The sequence below is a fragment of the Ctenopharyngodon idella genome, chromosome 18 (assembly GCF_019924925.1).
Source record: "Ctenopharyngodon idella isolate HZGC_01 chromosome 18, HZGC01, whole genome shotgun sequence".
NCBI classification, from domain to species: Eukaryota; Metazoa; Chordata; class Actinopteri; order Cypriniformes; family Xenocyprididae; genus Ctenopharyngodon; species Ctenopharyngodon idella.
In genome coordinates this window covers 4,400,205-4,410,588 of record NC_067237.1, presented here as the reverse complement: position 1 = coordinate 4,410,588, position 10,384 = coordinate 4,400,205, and the positions used below count along the sequence as shown (strand labels likewise).

General features: G+C 37.2%; 1 protein-coding gene across 3 annotated transcripts; it reads left to right on the top strand.

Moving 5' to 3' along the window:
* The first annotated feature begins 1,660 nt into the window (after positions 1-1,660).
* On the top strand, positions 1,661-10,149 carry LOC127499849 (gastrula zinc finger protein XlCGF57.1-like). 3 transcript variants are annotated; one of them, XM_051870479.1, is made up of 3 exons: positions 1,661-3,324; positions 6,760-7,032; positions 7,745-10,149. In XM_051870479.1, exon 3 carries the CDS (start codon positions 7,750-7,752, stop codon positions 9,493-9,495), a length of 1,746 nt encoding a protein of 581 aa, XP_051726439.1. In that variant the 5' UTR covers positions 1,661-3,324; positions 6,760-7,032; positions 7,745-7,749; the 3' UTR covers positions 9,496-10,149. The 3 variants fall into 3 exon arrangements, with proteins under 3 accessions (XP_051726439.1, XP_051726438.1, XP_051726440.1); XM_051870478.1 differs by lacking the exon at positions 6,760-7,032; XM_051870480.1 differs by lacking the exon at positions 1,661-3,324 and having other exon boundaries at positions 3,376-7,032.
* Positions 10,150-10,384: the final 235 nt, after the last annotated feature.

Genomic DNA, 10,384 nt, shown 5'->3' with positions numbered 1-10,384 from the left:
CTTCTGGTGAGACGCGAGAATTCATTTGGCAGGTGACTCTCACAGTGCATCATGGGAATTCTCTAGCCATTGAGCATACATCACTTGTACACTCATTAGTGTGGTGCATTGTGGGATTGAATGAGTGCACTCAATAACGTCCACTATGGTTTTGGACACCACTACAAATGGCTGTCCCCTCAAATAGTGCCCTAAAGGTATGGGGGCGATTTTGGACACAGCACAACTATTAACGGGAACAAAGGGAACAGGAACTACCAGAAGGAAACATGGGAACCAAAAGAAAATAAACATAATAGTCCACACATAGAACATAAGCACTGGAAATAAGAAAAAAAAATAAAACCTAAAAGTATTATAAAAGCAATTCATGAGTTCACTTGTGAGTGTTTGTAACTATTAACTACAACTTTTACCTTAGTAAACTCCTAATTACTGCTTATTAATAGTAAGGTAATAGTTCAAATTCAAGACACAAGAAGTCTTAATGTGTGTCCTTTGTGGTCATTCAGACAGTGCATGTGCCCTTTTGGTTTCACCCCAGTCATCAGTGAAGCTAGAATGAAGGCAAGATGTGAAAGAACAAAATATGGAGAGCTATTTTACAGCTGAAAGACTTATGATAATTGAGAAAAAAGAATAATGCATGGACAAACAGACCGAGAAATGAGTTTGAGATTTTTTTTCTGTAGCTTTTTGGTAGAGTTTGTGAAGTCTCTTTTCTCTTGTACTGCGTTGTCTCTCTGCGCCTCACATTCTCTGTCCTTCTGGGTGTCTGTGAGATGTTAATTAACAAATTGTCACACAGCAAAGGGACAGAATCAGGCCGATAACAGCCAATTTGTGCCTCAGTCATGCAAATAAATCTAATACGCATGCAGATTTAGTAATATCAGTCTTGTGGTGTAAGAGTTTTATATCTAAAAACACAATATATATACACATACACATATACAACTGCAGATAAAATAGCAAAACAAACATATGAGTGGTGCTTGCCATGCAAATGTCACTGGTTCAGTGACTTTTGATCAATTTCATGCATCCTTGACGAATATAAGAATTAATTTCTCTTTTTTTTAATCTTACCGTTTGAATGGTATCATTGTTTGCTCATCATGTTAAGCAGCAAAAACTGTTTAGTGAATTTTACTTCACAATGTATAAAATGTAAGCAAAAGTAAAAGCACAACAAGCAAAAATATAGTTCAGATCAGTAGTAATAGTGATGCTTGCCTTAGCAAACAACACTAATAAGCATTCTTCCAGAATACTGCAAATGAACCACGGTGGAGGAGGAAAGGTCACGTTACAGTATTCGCATCAAGGTTGCTTTGTGGAGGGATTTGTTAAGGTTTGTTAAGATTCATTAATTCTCAGAGCATGTCTTTGTATTAAACACACACCTGCACCTCAGGCATCTGCACTTTTAGCTCCTGAGACAAGCATTATTTAAAGGTTGTGTGTATGTTTGTAGACATAAGGAGAATGTAACTAATACTGTCCTGAAGCTGAAGATTTTACTTTTATGCACACAATGTAACATAAAAAAGGGAACACACACAAAAAAATCAAACCAAATAATCTATTTATTAAACTGCATACATTTATGACAATTATACATTTAATGACAACGTGTACAGAAATGTCTGAAGGGTACAAAATTGTTCAAAAAATAAAACGTTTTTATAAAACATTTATAAAAATAAATGTATGATTATTAAACAAAACAAGCGTTTTATGATTTCTTTTCCCATGCACAAAATGTGCTGCACCATTAGTTTTCAATAAAACATATTTATTTTCTGCAGTCATACACTTTCTTTAAGGTTTGCCTGTTGTACCCTAATGTTAAACACAAATCTTGTACTCATAATTGAAAACGTCAATAATAAATAAATAAAAAACACAGGAAATAGTGAAGTCGTGTTGAATTATAATTCAATTCCAGGTTGGTCTACAAACTGCCATCACGGCTGAACAGCTTTATTTCGTTTAGTCGACACAAACTTTGACATGATGTCAACCTATGCTTCTCGTGGAGGTCAGATATTGATCGATCTGTTCTGAGTTTGCTACACAGGCCAATTTTAATATGATGTTATTGAATTCATTCAGTGCTGTGAAGCCAAATTTTGTGTTTCCTGTTCGAAATCAGATTTTTTTTGTTGTTTGTTTGTTTTGCTGGATACTGAAAAATAAACGACCATTATAAAAATGTCCATAAACATTTTAGCCATGGGTTTTCAGATAGTCTATGAGATGATACTTACCTTGAAATCTATTTCATAGTGAGGAAAATTTTAAAAGCATTGAAGTGGCATTGTAACTTTTGAGGTACTTTGAGTAGGCTATGTTTATATAGGCTACATATATAAACCTATATATTGTTTGACAGTTATATATAGCCTATATATATGTTATATTAAATGTGTACATCTGAGTGCCACTGTGTGTGTTTATGCGTTGATATTATAACTGTGGGCCCATCATTATGAATTCAAGGGGAAATCAATTCAAATGCAATGCGAATTGGAATCTAAGCTAGGCATATCCACTTGTTCAGTGGTATTTAGCGACGCGTTTGGCGCATATCATACGAGTTTACAACCGTTGGTCGCATGACAAAGCATCACGTACAAATCCATGTGTTTCCCCCTCTACGTCCGTCTGTCCATCCAACACAACATTTCCATTGATATCAGTAGATTCGTAGCGTTCTGCGCAGCGTTAATTCAAGTGTTTAGGTACTTTTCCAGCGGTGATGCTTAGTTTAATTCAAAGTCAGATGCGGGATATTCCTACTCGATATCTTCGACTATCGAACACAAAGGCGTTCCCGATGCATGCGTTAGTTTGACAGGTGTTTGATAGTAAACAAAGAAGTCTCCGCGAAGGATAAACGATAGCTTCCAGCACTAGCGTTTTTGTGCATTCGCAGTATTAAAACGGTTAATCAATTATAGAATATGCCAGAAACCTAACTCATTTGTGCATGTATTTGCTTAGAAGTGAATGTTTATCATTCACTGTGTGAATCTCACTGGGCGCCGCCATGTTTTAAATGACGCCACAGACCTGCATGTTGACAAATTCAGAACTGTGGATTTCTGCACGAGTTTCGAAGTTGTAAGTCCGATTTAGGTAACATTCCATCGAACTTCTTAATACAGTAGTAGAAATTCCGAGTTGAACGCACACAGCATAACAACTGAACCATGAACCACATATTTATGAAAATGGACTTTATTAAAGAGGAGAGAGAAGACGTGGGTTATGAAGAAGCATGCAGAACAAAAATTGAAGATGCAAAGGAAGAAAGTGGTTGGTGTGCCGTCTTTATTTTCATTAATGATGACTGCTAGTGAACATTAAAGTAATTTTCAGGCAGTATGTGAGAGTACAGAAAGAATGTGCCTGCCGAGGCTTTGGATACTGATGTGATTTAAATTGATTCCGGATTCAAAGAGTAACTCCTGATTTTGTAAATCTTTTTTAAATAATTCAGTACAAGAACTGGCTCAGTAATTTTTGTCGTAAATTGAACTACACTGGCTACGCTGTTTTTTTATTCTTTTTGGTGAAAAAAGAAAAGAAAATGACAAGAAAATGCGTCTTTTTATTGAGTCACATTTTCTTGTCATTATTTTGTGGAACACGTCCTTTTTAATTTATGCTCCAAACTAGATTAAAAATACTGTGTGTGTTTGTAGACTCAACAGCAGCAGCAACAGTATATGGCGATTTAATGATTAAAACTGTAACCAAGTGAAATGTAATAACATATTTCCCTCACATCCTGAATGCATTTGAGTGTACATATCTTGATTATTTAAAAAAAAAATGCAAATAATTTAAAATGCATTTTTTAAGGTAAATATTTTTTAAATTATTGTTTCAAAATTGTAATTAAGGTTTTGGAGAGTCACACTATATAACATTTTCCAACCTGAACTTTTTAATTAAAATATCAAATTTTGTGATAGGGTCTGCAGGGGTCCTCTCTATGATTTCATTGCTTTTGATTAAAGGGTTAGTTCACCTAAAAAATGAAAATTCTGTCATTAATTACTCACCCTCATGTCGTTCCACACCCATAAGACCTTCGTTCATCTTCAGAACACAAATTAAGATATTTTTGATAAAATCCGATGGCTCAGTGAGGCCTCCATTGATAGCAAGTTAATTTACACTTTCAAACGCCCAGAAAGGTACTAAAGTTATATTTAAAACAGTTCATGTGACTACAGTGGTTCAACCTCAGTGTTATGAAGCGACGAGAATACTTTTTGTGCACCAAAAAAACTAAATAACGACTTTATTCAACAATATCTAGTGATGGGCGATTTCAAAACACTGCTTCATGAAGCTTCGAAGCTTTACAAATCTTTTGTTTCGAATCAGTGGTTTGGAGCAAGAAAAAGTCACATGATTTCAGTAAACGAGGCTTCGTTACATCATAAGTGTTTCGAAATTTCAGTGGTTCATGTGGCTTTGCTGGTGTGCATCTTGAGAACAATGGCACTGACATATTTTAAGATAGCAAGTTGCTTTCAGTTAAAACAGCTCAAACATTCATTTTAGTCTGGGACTAGGCTTAAGCTTTGTCTTTGAAACCGGGGGTTAATGTTTTAAGTGTATTATGGCAAGCAGGGCTAGGCCGAGAGACGCAGGAATGGAGGGAGTCCTGGTGGTGCGGTGGGACCCAGATTCTTATTTATCCTCTGTGGGACTTAAGACCGGTGTGGTGCACACTTGCTCTACCAGCCTCACTCCGTTCCCATGGCTCTCGGCCCCGCCCTGCTTGCCACATATATTTTTTTGTAATAATCTTGTATCTGTAATTTTTGGCTGAATGGTGATATACAATAGGCTATATCTCAGCATTTTCTACTTTTTTTAAATTTATTTTTTTATTTGGATAAAAAAAGTTTTCTGTATTTTAAAAAATGTAATTTCACATCCTGCCCAATGTTGTCCTACAAACAGTGTTCATGAAAACAAATATACTGAATGTAACCATTTAGGCTGTGCTATATATTATGTGCAAAAAAGGGTTAAAATCCCATTACATTCTAACATTGTAATAACAACATTACAATCTTAAAACAAAAATAATGCTTTTTAAAGAAGAAGTTAAAATCGAAGACAATAAATTCGAGAAAATTCGAGAAGAAAATAAATAAAACTCCCCTCATCCCATAGCTAGGGAGCCCAGAAACCCCAATGGCGCCCCTGGCAAAATGGAAATATTTGTGGTATTGCCTCATCCTACAGTATATCATTTATAAAAATATATCGATATATCATAAAAACTTGATATATCACCCATCCCTATGTCACAGTATAGGCATAAATCACTGCAGTTACACCCAGTGAGTGACAGAAGGATTGAGTGGCATTTTATTGATTTAAGATTGGGTTGCTGTAATTCACAGAAACAACTGGAATCAGGCAGCTGCAATTTTGTGTCATGCATGTTGAATTTTGGGGTAAAATACCCTAGGTTAGAGCTGCACGATTCTGGATAAAATGAGAATCACGATTTTTTGGTTTCAAATAGAGATCACGATTCTCCCAGGATTCTGAATATACAACCAAACAAAATAACGTAATTTACTAGAGGTTCTGACAAAATATAAATTGCTGACTCTAATTGCTGGAAAATGTTTCAATGAATTATTTAAAAAATGGTTTTGAATGAATTCAATGACTCATTAATAAATACTTGTTTCATTGCTGGAATGAATCAGTGTTTTTGAACGAATCTTTTGAATGAACGATTCAATGACAAATACACTTTTAACAGTCAGTTGTCGCCACCTAGTGGAATTAGATGTAATTGATACAACCGTTATTTGACGTGCCAAGTTAGTTTCAGAAGGTAGTTTGCTCTATTTTGATCGCTATCGTCGACATCGGTGTTCAAATACTAACTTAAAACTTTATCACAGAAGTACTGAGATATATGTGAATATTTGTAACACAGAAATAACTCATGTGTGATTCAAAACGGCTCTCTCTGGCTCTGGCAGCACAAACACAGATTTGAACGTTCGGTATGATTTTGTCAAAGGTTTAATAGACGCGGGAGAATATTTTATTCTGTGTCACTGTGAAGTTTTTGTCAGCATTTATTAAAAATATCCATTATGATGTCCCTTGTGTTCTACAAAGAGAGATAGATAGTGTTAGTCAGCCAAGACAATATCAATTTTCCTTACAAGTGGGTACACCAGATAGATAGATAGACAGACAGAAGTACTTAAATAGATTCAGTTTACACAGCTGAACTCTATCATCTGCCTGATGTTAACAGCTGATATTTATCCAGATAACTAAAAGATTATACAAAATATATTAAAACAACCTGAATATCCATTGGTGTCTTCGTCACTTTAATTTTGCCAACATATCCCATCTTGAAGTACAACCATGTATCAAGTCAAGTCAAATTTATTTGTATGATGATATATAATAATATAAGCGATCCTCTAGATTTAGATCTTGCTATATTACACAGACACACACACAATGTTAAAATTTTAATTCATGATGTAAAAACATAAACATATTCAAGTCATTGTGTGTATGAATTGCATTTTTTTTTTTTTTTTAGACCAAAAAAAAAAAAAAGTCTTGATATTGACCCAAATGCTTCCAACACATGTTACTTGTTGATGTAAAATCATCTTGTGGTCCCCTGCAAGTATCTACCAGATTTGATGGCATTAACTTGACCTTTTTTATGAATCTTAGGGGGCTTTCACACTGGGCACGTTTGCCATGGTCCGAATCCCGGTGCGTTTGTTCCAGGCACCCCCCGCAGCATTGGTCTCATTTCACACACATTTGATTCTATCGACCCCGGTGCTCTGCAGCAGATTTCAACCCGAGTCAAAGCAGCATTACGTCATGACAGGAGGAAGATTGTGAGGGCTTAGGGTTCCATTTGGAACAGGGCCTTTCTTTCACACCCACATGAATTGTGCCACAGTTCCAGTGCAACCAAACTCAGACCACCTCCTACAGGTAGTCTCGAGTTCGGTACCCTGGTGTGCTCCCGGGTCCGCATGACAACTTTCACATGATCAATTTTTCATGCGAACCATGCTCTGTTTCGCACTAAACTTCCAGTGTGAAAGCACTAGGGCTGGGACAATAAATTGATGCATCGCAAATCAAGAAATGATTCTGGATAGATTCTGAGATTTTTCCGAATGCATCGCGATTCTCTCTCGAATTGATTCTGAGCTTAGTTTTTAACATCAGATGGCACTGCATGCTTTAGAAACAGCCCTGCTCTCCTTGCTTCCAACTCCTTACACGCACCACCTGAACCTTCTATAAAATAATCATTCATAAAGGTCGAAAAGGTTGAAGCAAATTACAAGTGTGTTTGCAGTTGGCTGTTTACATTAATCTCACATCATAAAAGCATTCTGAGGTGCAAGTACATCCTCAGACTCAGCCAAATGCACAAGTGCTCTTCAGTGCTCTTCTTTGTGAGCATTTGAGCGTGCAGTTAAAAACTAGCATAGAGCGCCATCTGCTGTTAAAAACTAAGCTCAGAATCTATTCGAGAGAGAATCGCACTGCATTTGCAAAATCTCAGAATCGATCCCAGCCCTAGAAAGCACCCTTGGTAAATAAAGTGAATAAAAATAGATTCTGGACCACTTTTATTTTGCTTTTTACATTTGTACTTTTTAACTGATTTTTACAATTTGATATTCTATTACAGATCTGATGGGAATCAAAGAGGAAAGTCAAGAACCAAATGAAGTGGAGGAGAAACATCAACATCAGAAACCACATCATTTCACAACTGGAGAAAATGGGCGGAGCCTCTTAAAAACTGAAGATAATTTCTCAGAAACAAAAACAGAAGCCAACAAAAAATCTTTCGCATGCCCTCAGTGTGGAAAGAGTTTCCCCACTAAAGGGAACCTTAATGTGCACGTTAAAATTCACACTGGAGAAAAGCCTTTCACCTGCCATCAATGTGGGAAGAATTTTGCCACTAAAGGAAATCTTAATGTGCACATTAGAGATCACACTGGAGAAAAGCGTTTCAGTTGCCTTCAGTGTGGAAAGAGTTTCCAGTTCAAAGGAAGACTCGATACGCACATAAGAATTCACACTGGAGAGAAGCCGTTCACCTGCTCTCAATGTGGAAGGAGTTTCCATTGTAAAACATACTTTAATAGGCACATGAAAATCCACAATGAGGACCCTTCCACCTGTGCTCAGTGTGGAAGGAGTTTCACAATGAAGGAAGGCTTGAAACGCCACATGAGAATTCACACTGGAGAGGAATCTTTCACCTGCTTTCGGTGTGGGAAGAGTTTTATACAAAAGAGAAACCTTAAATCGCACATGAAGATTCACGCTGGAGAGCGATCCTCACCATGTGTTCGGAAAGGAAAGAGTTGTACAGGCAACCTTAAGCGTGACACAAATGTAAATACTGAAAAGAATTCTTTCACATGCTTTCAGTGTGGGAATAGTTTTACAGATAAAGAAATCTTTAATGCACACATGAGAATTCACACTGGAGAAGAGCCTTTCGGATGCCTCGATTGTGGGAAGAGTTTCCCATGTGTAGAATATCTTAACAGGCACATTAAAATTCACACAGGAGAAAAGCCTTTCACTTGCTCTCAGTGTGGAAGTTGTTTCGAAGAGGAAAGAAGCCTTAAGAATCACATGAGAACTCACATTGAAGAGAAGCCTTTCACCTGCGCTCCATGTGGGAAGAGTTTTACACGTAAAGAAGCCTTTAATGTGCATGTGAGGGTTCATAATGGAAAAAAGCCTTTCACCTGCTCTCAGTGTGGAAAGAGTTTTACACATAAACAAACATTTAATGTGCACATGAGAAATCATAATGGAGAAACGCCTTTTGGATGCCTTCAGTGTGGAAAGAGTTACCTATATGAAACATGTCTTAAGAGGCACATTAAAACTCACTCTGAAGAGAGGCCTTTCGCCTGCTCTCAGTGTGGAAAAGGATTCATAGAGAAAGGAAGCCTTAAGATTCACATGACAATCCACACTGGAGAGAAACCTTTCGAATGCTCACATTGTGGGAAGCGTTTTAGACGTAAAGGAGTGTTGAACGAGCACATGAGAATTCACACTGGAGAAAAGCCTTACACGTGCCACCAGTGCGGAAAGAGTTTCGCTCTTAAAGGAGGGTATAATTTGCACATGAGAATGCACACTGGAGAAAAGCCCTACTCTTGCCATCTGTGTGGGAAGAGTTTCATACTTAAAACAATACTTAATACGCACATGACTGTTCACACTAAAGAGAAGCCTTTCGTGTGCGTTCAGTGTGGGAAGGGATTCAGACAGAAAGTAAACCTTAATTTGCACATGAGAATTCACACTGGAGAGAGGCCTTTCGTATGCCATCATTGTGGGAAGACTTTCACATGGGCAGGAAGTCTCAAAGAACATGTGTCACGCTTTTGTAAGAGCAGGATATAACACTGATCAGGATGGTATAAATTTTACTTGGGCAGCAGCCCTTAAAACACACTTGAAATTTCATACAAATGAAAAGACTATTCTTTGGGGAAAGTGTTTAAAAGAAAATGAGTGCTCATGTCTGCTTGCAGTGTGGAAAGACTGGTGTGGAAATACCAGTGAGTTGGGACATCACTAAATATCCATACAGGACAAAAACCTCACAAGTGCTCATATAGGGGAAGATTTTAACACATTAACACCGTGTCTACACCGGACGCGAGCGGCGCGACACAACGCGTCTAAGGACAATAGAACCCATTATAATCAGTGATATTGTCTACACTGGATGCGGCGCATTACAACAAATTCCCGACAGTAAACCGATTCCCCGTTATATTTCTGACATAGTCCAAGTGCTTTGCAATGGTCTGTTTGTCGCTTTCAGTGTAAACAGCTTTTAGCTGTTGAGGCGTGATGCGATGCGGCAACGGTCGCGTCTGGCGCAGACACGGTATAAGGATAACTGAAAATGTGAACATGAGTACTAAAGAGAAGCCATACCGCTGTACTTCAGTTAGTTTGCAATATAAATGTTGTCATTGATGTGAAATTCAGAAAAACCCAAAGATGCCATTTGTTTTTATAAATAAAGATCAAGATGTATACAAGGTGTATTTAGTGTGTAAGTTGTTAGTATGTTATTACTTACATATTTAGTCATTAAATTTAAAATGTTTTTTTTTTTTTTTTTTTTTTTATAAATGTTTCAAAACCATATGAAATTAACATGAACACTAAAGGCTGATTTATATTTCTGCGTCGGGCCTCCGAGCCGTAGGTTACGCGTCAGTTTTCATTTATACTTCTGCGCCGTTGTCCGTGTCGACGTGCAATTACAAATGCAGGG